The following is a 23,420-nucleotide window of genomic DNA, read 5'->3' as shown; positions in this document are numbered from 1 at the left end:
CCCCTCATGAAATGTTCTATTTCAGCTGGAAGAAAGGGGCAGTTGTATTTAAGTGTTGAATGTGAAAAGAAGCCTTTTCCTAGACACTTCAACAACACAGAGTTGTATAGTTGAATTTTCTCAGTCCATTCAAGTTTAAGGCAAATGGCCTGCTAGAAGTTCTGCCAGTTTTGGAATGATCAACCCTTATTATTTCCAATATTTGGACAAGAAAAAGAAGTCGTAATCTAAAGAAGGCAATCTGACTGTGCGATAATACACGTTATGAGTCACTTTTTGCTTGGAGGAATTTTTGGGGAGGGGTACAACAAACTGTCCACCTCCTGTTTTCCTCCTCTTCAGTAGGCTTATGCAGTCTTTGTTCCAACAATAGCTCTTGCTGCTGTCCTCCCCCAGGGAAAATGTGTAATAAATCCTATTCATCATATTGTAATGCCCTGCTGGGATTATGCATATTTATTCACTCTCTTGCTGCTGTTATGTTCTCCTTCCTCCAACTTTTGTAAGTGTTGCATTAATAATTTTGCAGAGCGTAGAAGAAATACTATAAATTGTATTGGCACCTGCAATATCGCCACCAGTAGCATTTGACTGCATGGTGAAAAAGTCCAAGTGAAACAGAAAAATGTGCTAACAAGACACTGTATTGTTAGCTTTTGTCAAGTTACATCCAACTGGATGATGTATTAAGTCCATTTACCATGATGCAGCATGCTACTGTTTAACATAACTTTACTTGATTTAGGAGCTGCATTAAAGTAAATGTTCATTTCAGGGTTTGCAGTGATTCAGATGTATATCATTTTTATATATGTTTGTTTCTAAAAGAAACTATCCCACCATATATGTTTGATTTTGAAATTACTTCTCTGTGATGATGGGGAGATGCATGCTGCTGAAATTGCTGTGTTCTAGAAACTTTCATCTCCTTGTTGTTTTCTCCATGGATGAACATTAAACAATGCCATCTGATTATAGGGAGAACTTCACATATTTACTAGCAAATGCTGTTGAACACTTGTATTATTCCCAAGATAGTCTGTAGCAACCACAATAGCTCTTTGAGTAGCTGCTCTAAAGATTACTCCATTTTCTTTCTCTAGGGGAGTACTGCTTATACAAACAGACTTCACTGATTTTCTTATTTAATTTGTAACTAATGGAGTACCTTCCTTTCTTTGACAAAGCCCTTTACAAAACGATTTAATGGAATACATTTATCTATTTTTTTATTTCTCAATGTTTCTTTAAAGCTCTATAAATAGAGTCACATTTTGCTTTTACTTGTATAAATTGTAGCTTGGGGCACAGTCCTAAGGATTGTGCCTTCAATGCCCATAAGGAATTGGAGGTTTACAATCATTTAGTGCAGTGTGGAAGGAGCAGCAGAAGTTATCTTTACTTCTATTTTCCAGCTCTGCATTTTTGCTAGATGGGGGGTTTGCCCATCTTTCAAAGGTGTTTCAGAGCAGGAGGGAAGGAAGCTGGAAAAGCACCAGAATAACCTGTATTCTCTTGTCTCTAATCTGCTCCTCTCCCTGCTCATTTGGCGTATTTTGGAACTGAGGGCAAAGGTGGTCAGATATTTGATTTCTACTCTGAGATTGAAGTCTCTGGGAAACTGAACTATAGTATGGCTCCTGAGATGCTATCTAGAACCCATGGAATTACTCCCTTGATGAGCTAAATTTTCTCAGGCCTAGAATAAGTTAAGAATCCAGAACTGTGCAACAATTTGTTGTGGTTATCATATTTCTATTCCACTCATAGTGGAAACTTTCTGGGTAGTTCACAACATTTAAGTCATGCCTCCAGATTTCAACCAGGTCCAACCCTGCTTAACTTCCAAGATTAGGCAGGATCAGGCACTTCAGGCTATATGGAAGCTAATGATAAAGCTGAAAGTTGTGACAATTGCGTATTTGTCAGATTGGTGCTTGCTGCTGCTTATATGCCCAGTGGGTAAAGCAGGATAGTGAGTCTCAGGTCCAGTCCATTACTCAAACCACTATGCCAAGCCAGCAGTGTACATAGACAGGTTCTGAAATCATGAGAAAAGGGAGCAGAGTTGTGCTGGATAAAGCATGTGGCAGCTGTGAAAAATGCCTAGTTTCATTTTGGGGATAAGTTCTGCTTGCCCAATCTCAAAAAGGACTGTAGAGCAGTAAAAAGTATTTAAATGAACAATCAAAATGATCAGGCCTGGTGAGGTGTTAGATGCAGGACCCCCCCCCCCCCCCCAGTAAAGCTTTTCAGTTTAGGGGGAAAAGAAGATCCTAATTTCAAAGACAGGTGTTGGAGAAAGAATGGGGAAGTAGGACAAAGATGGATAAAAGGATGGATCTCACTTCTTAGCTCTAGTTCTGCTGGTTCTAGTGCCGGACCCATCCAATGTCAGCATTTGACCCTTGACAGATTACCTCCATGGCAATGCAGTACTCAGCTGGAATGGGGGGAAAAAGGTTCCTCATACTTGTGATAAAGATTTTTAAAATTACGTATGGCATGAATAAAATTCAGAGAAACATCTTCCCCAATAATACTAGAAATCTAGGTTATACAATGAAATACTGTATTGAATTGTTGCTCAACTCTTTTGCTGTTTTGGATAAATTAATTTGTCACTTGGTGTGTATGAATGAAATAACACTGATTATTGAAAATGTCATACTTTGTGATTTCTGCTGGTTTAGATTTGTATTTATTATCACCTCTAAGTGCATTATATGCAAAATTGGATATACAAATAAACCTGACTTGAATTAAACACTGCTATGCACTCTCAGTGATGTCTTTTTTCTAGAAGATGTGGAGCTGGAAAATGTTCTCATGCACTAAATAGATTCGAATGTGCTAAACCATGTTTGGATTATGGGTTGAATCTGATAGTTGTTTCTCACCAGTGGAGGGAACATTCTTTCCACAAGTCAGGTTTACCCATTTACTCTTAGTAGGCAAATTTATCAGCTCCCCACTCCAGCTATTTCTAAGGGTTGGTGAAGCCTCTATAGTAGTATGATATATAGCATAGAGGGCTGCACTAGTAAGCAGGAAAGGAAATGTTAAAATGAAATTGTATGTCCCACCTTGTGGGAGCCTAAATGTTTTCCTGTAGTGTAAATCCACACTTAGACACAGCTTTGTATATGTACATATGCACAGTTATTTGAAAAAAAGTTAACTACAACTTTGAAACTGCCCAGTTTGAATGGTGTATCCATATGTTAGGTTTCTAATTAATTATCCTTAGAAATAGTAATGAACAAATCCAAGTTTACATCCCAGCTCACTACAGAGGTTTGATTAGAAAGCTGAGATTGAATTTTCAAAGACCTTTGAGGAGGAAAACAAATCTAAAGGATTTGCAACGGGTGTGTTTAGTATCTGTGATCATATTTTGAATTTTATGTTGCAAAACATCAGGTTCACTAAAAGGAGAGATTTTGTGACTTCAGTTTATGCATGCTTCACAATCCCATTAGTTTGTATTAAGAAATGTTACTGTGAGTAATGGGGCTTACTTATGATTAAGTATGTTCAACTTAAAAGCTTAATGAACTCTGCCATACATGGTTGATGGGTGGTTTTTTAGTATAAGAAGGAAGTAGAGCTCCATAAGGGGCAGCCATTGTCATCAAATCGCCTAATACAATGCTACAAACACAAAACAAAACTATAAATATGTACTGGCTAATAAGCACGTTATCTCATCCATAGACTGTGCATAAGATCACATAACAAACATGCAGTGTGTAATTAAAGACTTAAGCAATTGTAAAATGCACATTTTTCTAGCACACTTTCATCTTACAGATGAATCATACTAATACAGTTTTTAAAATATTCCTATTTTCTGTCAGCCTAACACATTTGAGGCTAAAAGGTGCAAAGTAATAACTAGGTAAGCCCTCACCCTGTTTTGAAGCTGACTGTGGTCATGGTAAGGTAGAGCATTATGTGGTATGTTTTGTTTACCATTTCTACATAGTGTGCAAAGATATCAGATTCTGCCTCTGCTCAGCTGTTATAGGAATGCTTTGCAATCTTCCTAACAATTACAGAACATCAAGTACGTCCTGAAGACTGATTTGGACAATTGCAGGTTTTCTCTCCCTGCCCCCCACCAAAGCTTTTTGTCACAGTTGAGTTGGAACAAGAAATACGGGAGTGTGCAAGCAAGATGAATACTTACGTTGTTGCCATGTTTTCATTTAATTCTGGTTTCATCTTTTTCCCCCATACTATGTGGATAGTAGGGGGTAAAAAGAAGAGATGGGAGTTCTGCAATTAAACCAAAGTATGAAGAATTATGTGCTAAAATAAACTGAATTATATGATTTGTTTCTAATGTAACATTCCAATATTAGTTCCCAGTGCCACATGACACCTGTGAGGAGGAGGATTGCCCTGCACTGGTGATGTTAAATTAAACATAGGTCCATAGAGGGAACGTCTATCTTTTAAGCAACATGACATGTACGGAGAGTAAGAGATATCTTGTGTATAAATGTATAGATGTAAGCCTCTGTGGTTAAACAGAATGTCTTAACAACATAGTTTCAGAAATGCTGAGTATTTAGACTTGGGAAATTCAGAGAGAATTATGTTGGGCATTAACAAGATACCTTGCCTATGCTGCCCCTTTTGTGGCTGCTGGTTTAAATTTCTTTTGATCTCAGACCCAGTTTTGTTACTTTTTCACATGGTGTTCAAGCATCTCTATCTGTGACTATTATGTATTACTCTTCCACTCTTGGACACACTCCTGCCCAAGCCACCATGTGGTGGTTAGAGTGTAGGACTGGGAATCTAGGTTCTAGTTTCCACTCAGCCATGGAGCATGATGGGTGATTTTGGACCGGGCACACTCCGTCAGCTCAACCTACCTGGCAGGGTTGATGCTGTGAGGATAAAATGTAATTATGTAAGCTCCTTAAGTTCCTAAATTAGAAAAGGTGGCCTATAAATGCAATGTTATCATCATCCAAACACAATACACTGCAAACTAATCTGTTTAGCATCATGCTGAAATGTTTTGCATATGGTATGGCTTTCAACCCAAAATGACTGGGGCACCCTAAAGTTTATATCGTAATTGTTCCATGCTGATGTTTCTGTTAGCAGCATGCTCAGTCCATTCAATTCCACACTACAGGTGTTGCCCGAAGTGTCTCCCATATCATCAGGATTCATAAAGCAGCGTTATATTATGCTATTCATGGGGGATCTCCATGCCCTTGTTAGTTCCTGCATCTGTTGTATAAAGGAAGAGCTGCTTTAGAGGATGGGGTCATGCAGAGACAGTACTTGTAATGTACAAAGTGCTTTAAAATTCCGAATGTCTGTATTATCACAGCATGCTTATTTATTGACTTTTTATAGGCTATTAGGCTTGGCATGTCTTTCCTTGGCCTGATTTCAGTGTCCCAGATTCCTGATGTGAAGATAATTTGTAAGCTGTGGATTGAATTCAAACTCTTACAATGTACATTATGGGCTATCACTACAGAAATCGTGTGTAATTATAATCTGCTTCCTCAGTGATTGGTTTCTATTGACAGTCCTATTGATCATGCAACTGGTTGGTATTTTCCTTCCTGCAGCATGATTCAAATGCTGTATAATCTTGATAATTGTATCTCTATAGAGCAAGGTCATCAAGTGCTGTTGCTAGGAAACCTGTTCAGCTAACTTTTATTTAGAGAACATGAGTTTCAGAAAACATTGCAAACTCTAAAAAACGAAAAAGGACTGTTAAAGATAAATTCAAGTAGATATCTTTTGTACCTCTCTCATTATACGAGGACCCATGGGCATCCCATGAAATTGATAGGTGGAAGATGCTTTAAAATGATATTGAACACAGTCATTGTGGATGAAAGTTCAAGCTATGAGGGGTATATGTTTCCATTTTTAAAACTATTACTGTTACTAAACTTTAGCTTTGAAACTATTCTTATAAAAATGACTTATTTTTACATTGCTCTTATTGCTCAAAATAGCACTGATGTTAAAATGTGCAATTAAAATGTCTATATTCAGTTTTACTCTTAAAACAATTGTAACAATTATTTTATTGGTTCAGTTTCATAAAACAATCAATTTTGTTAAATACAACAAGCTATTCCTGGTTTATGACCATTGCCAATATCATGATACCATTATAAAATTCTTTGGTGCTACTGCACTTGGAATACTTTGGTTTTTATCACTGTACCTAAAATGAAATTGTAGATTTAAAAAAGGCAACCAAAATGATAAAAGGGACTGGAATGAACTCCCTTCTACAAAAAGGACAAGCAGTAAGGCTTTTTAGCTTGGGGAGGGAAAACTAATTGGGGAACTTGATAGAAATGTATAAAAGTGTACATGGGATATAAAGTGGATAGGAAGACATTTTTGTTCCTCTCTCATTAGAAAACAGGATCATCCTGTTACCTGAAACATACTTTCTCACAACACTTAGGCTAACCACTTAGCCTGAAATCTGCAGCCATGTTGTACTTCCTGTCCAGGAGGGAGCGGGGTATGGAGAAACCTGTGTGAACTCCTGGGACAGGATGACTGGATGTCAAAGAGGGTAAATGAGAAGTATCTTCGGAGCCTGGGACCAGTTGGAAGCCAGGTGAAGCCTCAATAAAAGTAGCAAATTGCATTATAAATTACTAGTAGGTGAGAAACAGAGAGCGGATGTGAATAATTCAGAGATAATCAACAGACACATTAGAAAGGGGAGTTTCTGGATAAATAAAGAGTTTTCTGTAAACTAACAAATAGAACAAAGAATAATAGGGAAATGAATTTACTTTGTATCCGGACAACATGTTATGACATAGGGTATATAATGTATGTTCTCTGTACCTCATTCGAGGCTCTGATTTGGGAAGCATCTCCCCTTTGTCTCCGTTTATTCTATAGTGCACCAGAATAAAACTGCTATTAGCTCTAAGTCTTGTCTCAGGCTCTGTTTGGCTTTGGGTCTGGGGTCCACCCAGGGTTTGCCCCTGCTGTTAACTGGTTTCAGTCCGGTAACAATCCCATGAGGCTAATTTGTAAGATACCCTTTAAAAGGTGAGTAGACAAATTTATGAAGGATAAAACTTCAAGATATGAGTACCCTATATTGTCTCCAATATTAGAAAGTATGCCAGTTGTTGACGTCCATGAGCAGGAGGATCCTGTTGAGGGTTTCCATAGGTCTCTGGCTGGCTACTGCGTAAACAGAATGCTGATTTAAATGAGCATTTGGTTGGCTTCACCGTAGATCTTTTTTTCTGTTCTTAAGTTTAAACGTGATAGTTTTTAAAATTGTATTTTCTCATCAATCCCTCTTACTAAAATATGAAAAGGCTAAAATGCACGTGTGTATTCAGGATAGCAAAAATTACAAAAGAAAAAAATCTGTCCTGTATATTCCTATGCATGTTAGCCTTTGAAATATTTTCTTTGAAATATTTCTTGAAGTTTTTGGCTGTTGTACAGATATGTTCTAATAACTGGCATGCCTAATTGTGTACCTCTGAAGTATATTGTTCTTTTAAGCATAGCATTTAAACAAGTATTACACTGATGTTCTGGGAGTAGATGAGGCAGAAAGGGCTGCCAAAAGCTTTAAATCTGAAAACTCAATGGGATTGGAGGACTGGGGGTGGGGTTATATACAGCTATTTAAAACTAACTGTCTTTATCTGAAAACAGAACTCTGTGACCCTGCTGTACAGTTGTACAGCAGACTGTAATGAATTCTGTGCTCAGTGCTGAAGATTAGCTGATGTTAAGAGTGTTACGCTCTTTTGTTGAGAATAACTAGTGAGATGTTAATGAGATGGACATTAGGGTCCTGTGATTTTCATTAAGTCTGTTAATGATATCTTAGCGATGAGGTATGAAAGTTCTGTGTTCGTGTCTAACTCCATTGTTCAAGTGATACTTGGGCTCAGCTTGCTGTACCTGTTTAGTCCAGGGGGATAAATAATACAGATTGACAGATACCTGTGTTAAACTGACAGACAGATCATTTTAAGTAAGCCATCAGATATTCCAGTACAAGACTCCAGGCTTTTGAAGTCTGGAGACCTCTCAAATAAAATCCTAACATTTTTCTGATATGACAAAATTAGTATAGTAATTATGCTCATTCTTCATTGCAGTTTCCAAAAGCCTAAATTTAAGGGGTTTTGTTTTTCAATCTTTATGAAACAAGTAGTAGAGCTGTTTCCCATTTATATATTCTTCTATGTAAGGTAATAGCTAATGCTGACAAAAGCCCTCTATTTATAAACGTTGTATAAATGTTGTTTTACATTTTTCATTGTGTAAAAGGTTAAAGCAGAAAATACCACTACATTGATTATTAATATCTCCCAAAGTCATTTCTGTGACAACCCATTTTACTGGCTGAAGCAAAGAAAGATGAGACAGTGGTATTTCCTCCACATCCTCTGCTGCCACTAACTTCAGTTTGGCTCCTCCTCTCTCAGAAATCTCTTTTGTAGTAATTATTCCACCTGATCCTTTTGAAGCTTTATTATGTGACAGTTGGCACACTTCTTTTATGAATATGGTTATTTTGCTTTGCTCCCTACTGCACCCTGGGTGAGGTCTGGTGGTTAGGGTGTTGGACTGACGATCCAGGCGCTAATCCTAACTCATTTATGAAGCTCACTGGGTGACTTTTGGCCAGTTACTGACTCATGCCCCAAATTATCTGACAAGGTTGTTAATTGTGAGGATAAAATGGAGCTGTATAAGCTGCCTTGGGTTCCTCATAAAAAGCAAAAAGGAGGGGTATAAATGCAATGTCGTCATCTTCTCTCTTATTGTATAAAGTTTGGTGGGATGTTGGCCAGACTTTGTAACATTTGTCTTGTTGGGAAACTAGGTGCGAGTTTTCTACAAACTCAATGTTTCTGTGCATAATGGAGTCCCAAAACCTGATCTTTCTGCTAGGAAATAAGGGGCAAGGGGTGTTGTAATCACTTCTGGCAGAAATGGAGAAGAGAGTTCCAGAATGACCCATGGTGCTTTCCAACCCCCTGAAGATGCCCAGCTCTGTTGTAGGCCTTTATTATAAAGTTTTAATTGCTTTGAGTCCTTTGATAAAAGGCATTGTTGGCAGCAGCACAGGGATCCCAGATATGGGCTACTGTAGTGGCATGTAAATTGAAATATTAAATGACAATACAATTTAGTAAGTAAATTGCAGTTGTACTCTCTGAAACGTGCATGATTACGTTTTGGTATAATGACCCTGTAAATGCAAAATATTTGAAAACTAATAAAAATTCTGCCCTTTGGGAACAAAGAGCTAACATGAACAATGTGTGGCTGTGCTCTCTTTCACATGTGTCTCTTGTCTTAGAGTAGACTTCTCTGTCTTTTATATTGACTTTAATATTTTGGTTTAACAATTCTAGATCTAACTGAGAGTGTACAAATAACTTCACTTGAACAAACCATGCTAACAAAGGCTCAAGGAGAGAAAGTTACATTATTCTGCACATATACTCTTGGACCAGAAGATGATGGTTCACTTGACATTGAATGGAGTATATTGCAACCAAATCTAGAACAGCCAGTAAGTAGAGGTTTCATAATTTATAACCATTACATAGGTTTCACCTTCTTTTTGGATTTGGATAGCTCTTTGGTATGTGTGTTAACTAAAAAATGTTAAGGTTGAATTAAAATACTTAATATGATCTCATTGAAAATAGCTTCAGGAGAGGTGTGTGTGTGTGTGTGTGTGTGTGAGAGAGAGGGAGAGGGAGAGGGAGAGGGAGAGGGAATGAATAGAATAGAATAGAAATTATAATGAATAGAACAGCCTGTCTAGTTGCCATCTAGGATATCTCAAGGCACTTGGTTGGAAAATGCTGGAGTAAAACATACATAATAAAGACTCTTCTTTTTCCTCTTTCAGGTAATCATGTACAATTTAGACAGGGTTTATGATCAATATCATATGGCTGGACGAGTACAATTTGTTAAACAAAATCCAGGTTCTGGAGATGCCACCATTGATATTCTGAACTTAAAACCAACTGATACTGGCACATACCAGTGTAAAGTGAAGAAGCCTCCTGGTATTCAAACCCACAGAATCCAACTTACTGTACTTGGTAAGGTGTTCCTCTTTTCTCTCTCTGTGCACACAGATTACCAAGCCACATGCTGCTTTGAATATGCAACCTCTAATTGGCTGTTTTGTAGGTTGTATGAAAAATGAACACAGAAACTTTGATATATCTCTAGGTTAAACAACCCTAAGTTAACCTATGAGTGACCCAATGGTAAATGCATACCTATGAACAATACTGTGTTCTGAGTTTTTAAGCTTGTTTGCAAGAACCAGAATGAATCCTAACTCCAGTTTATGACTACATTTTATTATTAAGGGAAGCACCCTTTTAGATTACAGTTTTGTGAAACATCACTTGAAAAAATAGTTGTACAAGGTAGAACCTAGATGAAGGGCATGATAAAAATACAGCCTATCTGGAAATAGTTCCAATGTAAATTAGGATAAATACTAAATTATCTTTGACTATCTAATGAGTAGAAAGGACTCATTGGAAAAAGACCCTGCTGCTAGGAACAATTGAAGGAAAAAGGAGAAGGGGATGGCTGAGGTTCAGGTGGCTGGAATGGGTCATTGAGGAGTTGTGTGTGGGATTGGGCAGACTCCGGGGATGGTGGAGGACAGGAGAATCTGGAGGAATGTTGTCTGTGGGGTCATGAAGAGTCGTACACGACTTTGCGACTGAACAACAACATAAAATAACTTAGATCATAATTTTTTAGTTTGCATCACAAAATTTTCTAATGTCCTAAAGAGTGATCTAATTTAGCATGTTGGTTTTACTTAGGTTTAGTAACCAAAAAGTGAAAAGAAAAAGTTTACCCCAAGATTTTTTTTTTGTCTTAATATACTACTATTTGACTTGAAATATTTGAGGGAAAAATTAAAGCGCACTAAATGTAATTTACATTTTAAATTATGTAGAAAGCTATATTTGAATACTGTAAATATTTAAAGGCAGTTGCATGTAGTTCCCATACACACACTATTTGCATTTTTTAAAAGGTACTGAAAACTGGCAGATGAATACGTTTTACCAACTGAAAGAACTGTGCATTCTATGCTGCCAACACTCATCAATTTCATTAGAGTTTTACTATCTTCCACTGAGGTTGCTGGGGCATCTTCAGTTTCACTGTCAATACTTATTAGTTCCATTTGACACTCTTGACAAATTTGATTCAGAACTAGTGGCACCCTGTTCTCTTTTGCTGTTTGTGCTTGTGAACGATTCTCCAGAAGCAAGAGCTTTTAAGAAACAAGAGCAAGCTTCTCAGTGCATGTAGTTGTTCATTTATTCCTTCTTTTTTGTATTGATCCGAAACCCTTCCAGTTAGATTCACAAGAAGCTGCTGTTGGTAGAATGCTTAGACTAAATATGAGAACTTTGGACAATATTTAACTGTTACAAAATTCTTTCTGCAGTATGAGAGGACATCTGACCTTAGTATCAGTAACCTGCTTCACATTAACACAGGAAAATGTGGATTAATTAACCCATGATTTGTCACAGCAAATGCCTGGCACATTCTGTGGTCATTCTGAATAGTCATACTCCGATATGGTTTGTTATATGCCATTTGATCCTGGACACCATAGATTAGTCATTGGTTAAACAGCCCACTATACAAGTAACTAACCTACAGTGACTGAGTTAGTATGTCATATAGAAATCTTAGAAATCCTAATCTGGGGCTGAATATGCCAAAATGCTGCATAATGTGCCCCAACACACACCACAGCAAAACATGGGTTAATTAGTTAACCCTTGACTTGGTGCCATTTTGTGTAAACAGCCCTGTTGATTATGTTTGTCCACTGTTTAAACTCTGTCATACTCTAAAAGAGAATGGGATGGTAATTCACAGTAGGTGAAGTTGTTTGTTGTATTTTATCCTGTATTGACTTTTCCACTTAAGAAAAAAGATGTGCAGTTGGGAATATAGCTTGATCTAATGTCTCAACTTCTTTTTCTTGATCTGCTTTTGACATTTTGTCTACAAACCTTGCAAAGCTTTCTTGTCTGTACAGCTATTCCTAATGGATCATGGTGATACTAATCATGAAAATGAGAGTCCTTTTTCTTCTTCCCTTAACTGGCAGGTTCATTGTTGGCAAAACTGTACTGAGATGTAAAGGTTTTTCTGCAACAAATAAAAGTGGTGCAAATATTTTATTTTAAAAACTAATATAGAATGTTTAATTTTATTCTAATTTTTATTAGGGAAACTTACTTTTTCTCTTCCTGATGGAAAGAGTGCTCACCTTTGCTCTGTACTAAGAATGTAGCACCATAGGGAATCATTGTCTGGTCTCTGAGGCATTATTATGACTGATATTTTTAGTGCACTGTTATTTTCTAACATATTTTAGGGTCAGAGTGTAAACACTTCCACCTTTTCCAGCTCCAGAAAAGAAATGTGCCACTGCTCTAGAGACTGTTTATTCAAAATATTAAACTGTTAAACAGTTTTTTTAATTTTGATTTTATCTGCACAACTGATAAGGTGAATTCAATTCATAACTTGATTTTTGGATTGCACTTAGTTATTTTAAGATGTTATAAATACCATCTCTAAATAATGTTCAGTGAATAGGACAACATTAACTATAGTCAAATAATTTTGAACATCAATTCATTGTTGATAATAAACTTATGACAAGGAAAATTAAACCACTTGAGCAGCTTAAACCACTTAACAGCAATCAGTATTCACCAGACAGTATACTCTTGATTGTGTAATACAACCTCCGACTTCGTGTTTGTGTTTCTTAGAAGATTCCAGTAAGGATCAACACCATGTTGCCTTTTAGAAAGCAACACGTAGGGTGGTCTAGTTAAAGGAACACAGTGCTGTATCAAATTTATTCTGAATATATTTATTCTTGCATTTCCTATCTTGTTCATCCTCTGTTAGGAATTTGCTGCATGTTTATTTTCATTATTTATTTGTTGAAACCTAAACTTAATGAATCTACATTTCTTCCAGAAAGTAGGGATGAAGAGAATCATAGATGTTAGAGTGTACCAGATCTTTAAAAATTTAAAAACAAAACAAATACAAACAAAAAAACTAGCCATAGAGTAATCTGTATTTTTGATTTGTTACTTGTATAATTCTACATTGGCTTATATAGTTCTGTATTCATATAGGGCAGGGATGGAGTGCTGTTGAAGGTAGTATATTATTTAAGACTTTTCATTCATAGTAGATTGATTTTCCTTTATTAGAAAAGCCTTCAAGAACTAAATGCTATGTTGAAGGATCACAGGAGATTGGAAGGGATTTTACTCTGAAATGTAAATCCCAGGATGGCTCTCCAGTTATAAACTACTACTGGACAAAAACCAGTGGTACAGAAGAACTTCCAGCCACATCATCACCAAGTATGTTTATACATTATTACTTTCTGACTGATTGTTAAGAGCATAAGTGTGTAACCCTTTCTACCAGCAATGCTAATTACCAACCCAGCTTTACTAAAGATAAAATCAAACTTTTGTATGTACTTTTGTATGGAAGCCAAAGAAAGATTGATTAATGGTAATAGCATTTCTGATGAATTCCTAAGCCACTGCTATCTCTAGAGAAAGCTCAGTAGCATGTGAGGAAGATAAGACTGCAGGCCTGTGCATACTTGTGAATAAACCCAGTAAAATAGTGGGCCTTCTGAGAATCATTCATTGAGTTGTACTATCACTGGTTACAGTCTTTACCTGAGGCTTACCATTTAACCCCAATGTACGTAGAAATGAAATACATGAAATTCTGTGTAGTATTCCCTCCCTAAAATATAATGCTTTTAACTATGCTAACTAAGAACAATTCAGAATTCTCTTCTTCTTGGGCAAATCTCTGGACTTAAGTGATATGCCCTTGCTTTAGAAAAACAAATGTTTACATGAACTAAATTGATACAGTTTCTGTAGTGGTGTGCTGATTAGAGTACTGGACTGGGGACCAAGGACATTCAGCTTCTAGTCTGCAACTCAGTCATGAAGCTCAGTGGGTGAGTTTGAGCCAATCACAGATTCTTAACCCAGCCTATCTTACAGGGTTGTTGAAAGCATAAAACAGCCATGTAAGCTGCCTTGGGTTCTTCACAAGAGGGAAGAAGATGGGAGTTAAATACAGTGTAATGTAATAATGTAATAATGATGAAGTATAATAAAGTAATCAACGTTATTTTTAAACTCTTTTTTTGTAATAACTTAGTTTTGAGGACAATGCACACACACTCAGAAATATGTTGTAACTTAAGTAATATAGTTGCATTGGGCATGACGTAAGGGACTGTTTTCTTACAGGTAAGGGAGCCATATGCACAGTTAAAACCCTTTTTTGTAGCTTCTGGCTCCTTAACCAATATCGTTGCTAAAGGAAAGTGGTGCTCTTTATCAAAAATCTTTCCTCATTGTCATCAGGAGTGGCAGAAGTGGAATGAGATTTCAAGCTACGTGTGGAGTTATGTTACACATATAAATAACTCCTTCTGGATAACGGTTTTTGTCTTTGTAATGTTCAGTGCAACATGGCACTGAATTTCTTCCATTAGGAAGCATGATCCTGGAAAAATGTAAACCTTTGGTAACATAGAATTAATGTTCTATTAAATTATTAAATTATATTAAATTATTTTATTTTTCCATATATTTAAAGCATAAAGGCAGGTTGTTCCTCTTTAGTAAAGAAATTATCTTTGTTAAAATTACTGAGCCATAAAAACCATAGAACATAAAGACCTCATCGCATTATACTATACATTTGCCTGGGTATGTCAGGGGATCCCAAATTAAATGGATGAGTTAAGGCTGTGGAGATGATAGCAATTTTTCAGATTTCTTGGCAGTACCAGATAATATCCCTGATAGCATATTAACTATGATAATGAAGCTTGTTCCATTTAAATATTCTGTAAAGTGACAGATAACATTAAACTTGCAATGCATGGTTTATTGATTCTACCATTAAATAAAATACGGTGTATATCATATTTTTGCAGAATTCTAACCATTTTCTTTGATATTTACAGATACAGGTACAGGAGATCTTTCCATAAAAAATGCTTCTCAGGTTTACTCTGGCACATACAAATGTGTTGCTACAAATAGAGTTGGGACAGATGAATGTGTTCTTGTGCTGAATGTCACACCTCGTAAGTATTAGCAATTAGGCAACAGTGTGATAATAGAAAGATTTTTCACTACCAAAATTATCTCATACCCACCCTATATCATTTGTTTTATATGTTTTAGCTGTGAATAAAACTGGCACAATTGTTGGAGCTGTCATAGGGACTCTTCTAGCTGTCTTGTTATTGGCCTTTTTCATCTTTTGCTGCTGCAAAAAACAAAGAGAGAAAAAATATGAAAAAGAAGTACATCATGATATCAGGTTTGTCACTCTAAGTAACTTGGGATAGCATCTCAAACTTTTGCATTTTAAAAATGTTGACACAAATGTCTGTGGTTTAGCTTGATGATATCAGATGCAGTCCAGTCATAATTTAATTTTTGTCTCCACTTTACAGTTTGAATTATCAGAATTGTTAGAGTCATGGATTAAATGCAGTGTTGTGCGAGGAGACTTCAAAAGTTTGGTCTCCATCTTGCAGTCCCTACATGCCCCCTAGATTTGGTTTGGAGGGATTCCCAACTGTCTGGAGCAGTTCTGGGGCACATGTAAGGGCTCTAGATGGAAGAGGAAATAAGTTTGCTAACACCCTTCATTCTGCTGGTGGACAGCTAGCATTGGATCAAACTCATTTTAATCAATCATCAAAATATATCTTAATAATACACCAAAGATGTATAAAGCCTAAAAACCCTAAAATCCATATCAGAATAAAACAAGTAGAAGCAGAACAAAACATTTTAATCTCCTTCACCAAAAAGAAATAGATTATTCAGTGTATGCTCCAGTATGGTTCTCTGGGAGACTGTTCTAATGAGGAAGCTGTTTAAAAGTGGGACCTTTCTTATGTTACCTGTTCATGCACTTGGTACTTAAAACTTTATTTACAATTCTATCTTATCTACATCTATTGAGAAGTGTCATTGATTTTGATGTTGATTACTTCCAGAGAAGTCAGTACAAAATTGCACAGTTAGTAGAGCAAGGTCCCATGTTTGAACTAGTCCAGAGTAGTTCAGTTTACATAAAACTGTAATAGATCCATTAGAATTGCATGCTGTTCTTAGCTTTTAGCATTCTTTTTGCTCACTTTCCTGGTACAGGACCATTTCCCTTTTTTACTTCGTGGTCTCTGTTCATCACACACATGGGTGCTATGCCTGTGCAGTATCTCTGGAAAGATGGTGTAGATAAGCTTAAAATGAAAACTTGGCCTCATTGTAAAACTGTTATTTTTTGTTTAAATGTGTATCAGTTTTGCTCCCTGAAGCAGCCTATAGCAAAAGAGCTAGGGAAGTAGCATTAGAGGACCATGGGGGGCTGAGTTTGGTGCAAATCAAGCAGAGAAGGTGGGGTTTATGAATATCATTTTATTTTCCAAACACTGAAGGAGGTGCTGTAGTTGCAGGGATGTCGTGCTTTCCATGCACTTAAAACAGCACTATTCAGTCATACTTTTTCTCCTCGATCTGGCTGTGATAACAAGTGAATAGCGTGAGCTGTATGTCATGGCCGCTTGTTGCACAGTGTCTGCAGTATTACTAGTGCAAAAGACATGACTTCTTTCCTATGCCCACAACAACTGTTCATTTTCTTTTTTACATATCTATAGAAATTGAGTACTGTATGGTAGCAATTCTAAAAACTTTTCATAAACAGGTCCCTCCCTTCCTCTCTAACAGAGCTAGATAATACTTTAGAAAACACAGAAAATCTAACAGAGCTAGATAATACTTTAGCTAGAAAACACAGAAAATCTAACAGAGCTAGATAATACTTTAGAAACACAGCCTTTCTATTAAAGCTTAACAGGTTACAAAATGGTATAATTCAAAGTAATGATCTTTTTGAAATGTGGGAGAACTATCTGCCCATGCAAGGAGCTGAATCCAAACTGAAACATCTCCTCCTCCTCTCCCTTTCAGAAAAGTTCTGACTCTACCCTCAGGGTGGCTCCTGCTGCTTGAAGCTTGACAGCAGGAATGCCAGAGGCTTTAATAAGTACACTTGCCTGTCATCTTACAGAATCAAGGAACTTACCCTCAATCTCCATCCCACCCTGTTCTGAAATGTATTACTATTTTTCCGAGGGGGTGGGCTGGTTCTCATCCTCTAAATATCTTCAGGTTGTAACTTTAAATCTGCTAAGTCATCTGCCCTTCTGCTACATCCTCGGAATCAGATGAATCCATCTGAGCAGGCTGTAACATGTCAGAACTGAGCCTCCTCTCTACAAGAACATTAAAAAGTGAACAGAAAAAGTTCCACTTTACTTCACATCCACAGAATTAGTTGCTGTTTTATCATTTTCTACTTTATAAGAAGAAATTGTTCATTCTCCCTCCACCCCAATCCAGAGTTGCAATGCAAATCTCCCCCTTTAAAAGGGCAGGAAGGAGAAAACCTTCCCCCTGCTTAGCAAGCATAACTAACATCAGCGTGGCAGTAGGAGTACTACATAGCACAGGGGAAGTAAATAAGTAGAATCTGTGCTACTATCTAGCACAGGGGCGACATTCCATTGAAATGAGTGGTATTAAGTGTTGCTGTTAAAGCCTTTTAAGAAAATTCTTAATATACTTGATTTTTCAGAGAGGATGTACCCCCTCCGAAGAGCCGTGCTTCAACTGCCCGCAGCTATATAGGAAGTAATCGGTCATCTCTTGGTTCATTGTCTCCTTCCAATATGGATGGGTATGCCAAGACTCAGTACAACAAAGTACCAAGTGAAGACTATGAACGTCCTTCTCAAAATTCAACCTTTGACCCACCAAAGGTAGCTGCACCTAATCTAAGTAGAATGGGAGCTATTCCTGTGATGATTCCAGCACAGAGCAAAGATGGTTCTATAGTATAGTATGTCATTTATTTATGCTTTCTACAGTTCAGTACCAGCATTGATGGTTATCTTGTTCCAGTTCTACACTTTTAAATATACACAGAATTGACCCGGAGCATCAAGAAGTGTGCTTGGTTCACCAGCTTTGTATTAAATTTTGACCACATACACTAGACACCAGATCTTTGATGAAAGCATTGTGATCTGGAACTACACATGAAACTCTGGCAATATTTAAATTCCATATGGGTTGTTAAAGAAATACTTAGATATGAATTTTGGAAATTACAAGATACTGAACTGTATGACATTATGTGTTTGTCCTTCCATTTTTAGAGTGAATGAAATGTATCTGACATCTGTTACAGTGTGAAATGTTTTGTGTAGAAGTTTAAAAACACTGAATTTTTGTATTATAGATGCTAGATTATTTTTCTGAACAATTTTGAACTTTTACAGTGAATTGTTAGGCAGAATCAGCTCATTTGATTTTGAGCTTAATTGCTTGACCATATTCCACTAGTACTTTTTCTCTTGAAAAATAGCATCAAATTGCTATGGCCAGGTAGGCAATCCACATGCTTGTACTGTGCTGTTTATTCAATGAGTGTAAACTTCTGTCTACCTGGAGGGCTAATACTGTGTGTGTTCACTAAATAAAGAAGATAGGCATGTTTAACTGCTTATTTGACAAAGAAAGCAAGCCTAAAATTCGGCTTTGGCTTTTTGTAAGCATACTTTTCTTTTTCAAATTGCTATTTCAAGTGCCCTGAACAAATATGCCCACTTAGCATTCAAGTGTATACAGCAAATTTGAATTTGGGTTTTACTTAATAAGAACACTAGGACAGCTCTGCCATTCTGTGATCCTAAGTTTGTGCATAGGATATTTACTATTATGTCGTGGTGACCACCTTTTTGTCTAAACTGAGAAGGGGGCAGATGAACTAAGGGCTTTACCCCTTGCTATATCTGTAATTTTCATATCTTCAGAAATTGTTTCCAACACTGGCAGATAACGGTTAAAAACAATCACTCCCATTCGAGTCCCTATGCAATTATAATTACAAAATAGGTAAGAAAAATTTATAAGTAGTTTAATACAAAGTGGCTTACAATTATTTAGTAAGAACATGTTATTTCCCCCATTTCCTGCAATACTTTAAAATTTTAAAATTTCAAAATAATAGCCAAGCTGCCGTTATACTAGTATACAGTTTGTTCTCATCAGTAAAGTACAGTGATTGCATTGTGCGTTCTTCTTATATGAAGACTTGTGTGTGTTTGTGTTTGTAACTATAAAAATTTGCTTGAAAAATTATGCTGTATATATCTCTGTTTTTCTTACAGTAGCCAGATTTGTTCACTTTCTAGAATAGGTATACAATGTCACATCAGTTCAGTTATGCATAGTATATAAGCTCTTATTGCTAAATTTAGCTACTGAACTGGATCTTTAAAATGTAAATAGTTTTCATATATTGTTTAGGTTATCTGATGCTGTTGGATCTCAGATCCTTTTTCCTCTGTGCCTTTTCAATACATTTTATGCCTGATTGTAAGTTAAGTTTCAACTATAAAAGATCCTGGTGCCTATCTTTGCTTTTCATAATGGTGCTAGAAGAATCTATAATTCTCAACACAACACTGTGACTTAATTCTTTCTTACCTGATGTTTATTTTTTTTTTTCTGCCAATGTTTTGGATGTTAAGTGAGTGCATAATGTCCTGTATTGTTGCCATGTCTATAATAGTTTAATTGATCTTGATACTGTGCTCTATGAGACTTGTTCACCTCTGCCACTGCACCAGACAAATGGTTACTTAGGACCTTAACCTGTGGTTGAGTCCTTTGGAAAAGAGGAGGTTGATATAGAATATAATAAATTTAAACAGGCAATATGAAAAGCACCCTCCTTGAATATTAACATAGTAGCACTGTGGATTCTTTTGTTTGCATTTAAACATACATACTGGCAGTTAGATTTAATCTCAGCACTACCCAGAATAAGGTAGTTCAATTTTGGACTGTAGTAGTTCAAAATGAAGGTGGGGTATTACATGTACCAGTGCTCCCATTCCTGCATCAAAAGAAACCATAATAGTATTAAGCTATATGCTCCGGAGAAGCTATTTAACACTTTTTCCATGGTGTGCAGATTTTCTGTGTACAGTTTATATGGGAATATCCCTGTATTCTGAAGTGGTGCACTTACCTGCAACAATGCTTAAAGGATAGAATCCCCTAACCTGGTACCTTTCAGATATTTTGGACTATAATTCTCATCAGCCCCACTGGGATGGCAAAGGTTCAGGAATGCTGGGAGTCATGATCTAAAGCATCTTGTGCCATCAAGTTGGGGAAGACACTTAAAGAGTAAAATTGGCTCATCTTGAACATCTTTGAACTGTGTTGCACAGTTGATGAATATTAAGTGTATCCATCTGGTATTCTAGTATTCTACTCTTGTAGTTTAAATGTCCAGAATGCATAATTGTGTAGTAGTATAGCAGTCAGAAGAATTTCTGCATATTTAATAACTTGTCACCTTATATAACAATAATAAGTGGCAGAATTAAGGGTGGAATCATGTGCTTTCCAAACAAAGCTCTCAGGCTATGGAAACTTGACAATGTCTGTTTGTTTATAACATTGCATAGAGATCCTGGTAACCGGAACTGACACAGTAGTTCCGTATATTTTAGGTAAGAACTGACTTGCGACAGGCAGTGCTCCAAGCACTTAACTTCTATACCCTACCAAATGACTAAAACACTGGTCTGAAGGACACTACTATTATAAACTGGATAAGATCCCAAAATGTCACTTTGGGTAAACTGAGATTTTCTTCAGGCTGTACATGTCCCACCTTCAGGTATTGCTTTGAATTCCTAAGAAACAGGAGAAGGCAGCTGTTATACTTTGAAAATGAGAAAGATGTGGTATTGGATGGCACTCAGCACTGCCCAACACCTTTCTGCTGTCCCTGCATGCCAGTGGTAGCAGGGTGGTACATTGCTATGGTTTCAGTTCATAGCTGTGGTGTTGATTTCTGGAGAAGTACAACTGTACAACCAGCCTTTGAAATCTGGGGAGAGGGATGGAGAATGATAAGTATATCTTTAATGATAAGGTGTTTACTAGATTGACTTAGAGTTTTTAAAATGTGCATTGGCTGGATTAAGTAATTGACTTAAGAATAAAAGTTAATGGCATGCACTTACAAGACAGGGAAAGATAGCAGAATTTAAGCATCTGTTATTGGAGACAGATGAGGGTTAGAGCAACAAGCAATAAAGTAACATCAGGTTCTATATTAATTTTAATATAAATATTTTAGTGCTAAATATAAAATTATGGTCTTTCTGACATGTGCTTGCGGTATTTAAACAAAATATAGACTCTAAGCAACCTTTAAGTGTATAGATAGTTAACAGGACTTTGATTAGCACATCCTCATAATTCTTTATTGCATTTCATTGGCTTTTTAAAAAAAGTTAAGGAATTCTTTTGTGAGAAGTGGAAATTTCATACAAAATTTCATATTCCTTGCAGTAATAAGAAATGAAATTTTAAACCCATGTTCTTGAGTTTGGACCTCATCATTGTTGTGGAAGTAGTATCTACACTGTATTTCTTATGAAGATATTTCTTCTTGGCGCACAGAATGTTGTTGCCCCCAAAACTGAAATAATCCTCTAGAGTCAAAGGAATAAAAGCCTCATAATCACTTGGATCTTTTTATTTTAAAATGCGGCAAGTTGAGCAATAATACAGGACATTTATGAGACACCGTCACAAGGTTTGGATTTGGTAATGAATGCAGTTTGTCTTTTTCAGATATTTTAGTGCAAGCACTGAAATTTGTAGGACATGTCCAAATTATTGTAGTTTCATAATTTGTGTACTACTTCAAATAAAGTTATTAGGAAAAACAGTTATTTTGAAGTTCTGCTGCAGCGTCTCTGTGTGTTTTCCTACTTGTCATGGATGATATTTCAAAAGAATAATTTGTTGTAAGTATTAATCATGGTCATTCTTCATTTCCTCTCTGTCTCTTAATGGAATCCAACTAAATCAAAGAAAATGAAATGGGCAATATTCCTGTAGCTGCCTGAAATGATTCTCAGTGCTTGGATAGGTGCAAATGGAACACTAACAATATAAAGTAAATTGGAAGCAGGCAGTTTATACATTTGTTACTGTATGATTAACAGTTAATGTATAACTTAATGTGAGTATAATAGATAGCAATCTATAGTTAATAGTCTCTGCTGTTTTGTAGAAGTACTCTAACCTAGCAACCATTAAATGGTATGACCATCAACTATACTAATGCACTGTTCTAGAGTGCAAATGTAGCTGTTTCCCCAGTTCCTTCTCTGTATAACAGCTTTAAGAAGACTGCTGTAGAAGAGAAAAAACAGCAAACCCAGCTTGGATTTTGAGGTTTTCTTTTTGCTTTGAGTAATCAAGACTTAGTCGATATGTGTTACTTGTATACTAAGTGAGCTCTTAATAATTAGAATAACTTTATATTTGAGTTAAATGCATTTTATATAATTTTAAATCTAAATGGAAATCACTTGTCCCTGAGGATTTGCATATGACGTGTCACTATACATGTAAATATTCATAAGATCATATAAATGTGTCAATGAAGAGTGATATTCATAAATTTTGTTAATTTCTACTTCTTTGTGTAGCTCAGGGAATTAAAAGTTGCAAAACATTTGCCAAAAACCAAATGAGCAGCTTGCCCTCGTCTGAATCTACCAACATTCAATGTTAAGAAATTAGTCCACAGCAATTTTTCTGTTTAAATCATGTATTGTACAAAGGAATATGGATGAATGTTTTCTGTAGAATCAAGTATAGATGAAAGGAAAGCTGTCTCTTTCCTCCCTCCCTTCTCTACATCTTTATGTTATCTTCTTACATTGCATTTGTATCCTGCCTTTTTTCTTCTTTTGAGGAACCCAGAGTGGCATACATAGCTCCATATTCTCACAACAACCACTTCTGTGACATAGGTTAGGCTGATGATTTGTGACTGGCTGCCAATGAGTTTCATGGCTGAATTGAAAACTAGAAACTGAATTTCCCAAGTCCCCAGTCCAACACTCTAACCACCATACCATACTGGCTATCAAAGTAGTGCCTGTTATCTAGTGTGAAACCCTCTCAACTTATCTAAATACAATTATATGAAAAGCAGGCTCTTAAGAAATCAAGTCTTATTTCCTGGGCTCCGAATAAATTAAAGGAAAATCCTGGCTTTTTTAACAGTCCCATAATTATTTAAGGGAGTTGAGGGATAGGCTGTCACATGGATCTGTTGGGGCAGTGTAACAATCCCTTTGC

General features: G+C 36.5%; 1 protein-coding gene across 2 annotated transcripts in view; it reads left to right on the top strand.

Annotated features, from left to right (window-relative positions):
• The window catches only part of CXADR (CXADR Ig-like cell adhesion molecule), a 43,848-nt gene that overhangs the window by 6,584 nt on the left and 13,844 nt on the right, over positions 1 to 23,420 (top strand). Inside the window, exons 2-7 of one of the 2 annotated variants that reach the window (XM_044442106.1) lie at positions 9,417 to 9,577; positions 9,923 to 10,121; positions 13,314 to 13,469; positions 15,116 to 15,238; positions 15,339 to 15,477; positions 17,809 to 17,992. In XM_044442106.1, coding sequence (XP_044298041.1) covers positions 9,417 to 9,577; positions 9,923 to 10,121; positions 13,314 to 13,469; positions 15,116 to 15,238; positions 15,339 to 15,477; positions 17,809 to 17,992 — 962 coding nt within the window. Of the gene's footprint in view, positions 1 to 9,416; positions 9,578 to 9,922; positions 10,122 to 13,313; positions 13,470 to 15,115; positions 15,239 to 15,338; positions 15,478 to 17,808; positions 21,994 to 23,420 lie in introns of those variants that run through there. The other variant, XM_044442105.1, reaches the window with a different exon arrangement.

This window comes from Varanus komodoensis, unplaced genomic scaffold, assembly GCF_004798865.1.
Source record: "Varanus komodoensis strain SLA01 unplaced genomic scaffold, ASM479886v1 scaffold4, whole genome shotgun sequence".
Lineage (NCBI taxonomy): Eukaryota > Metazoa > Chordata > Lepidosauria > Squamata > Varanidae > Varanus > Varanus komodoensis.
The sequence above is the reverse complement of the archived record's forward strand: the minus strand, read 5'-3'. Positions and strand labels throughout refer to the sequence as shown.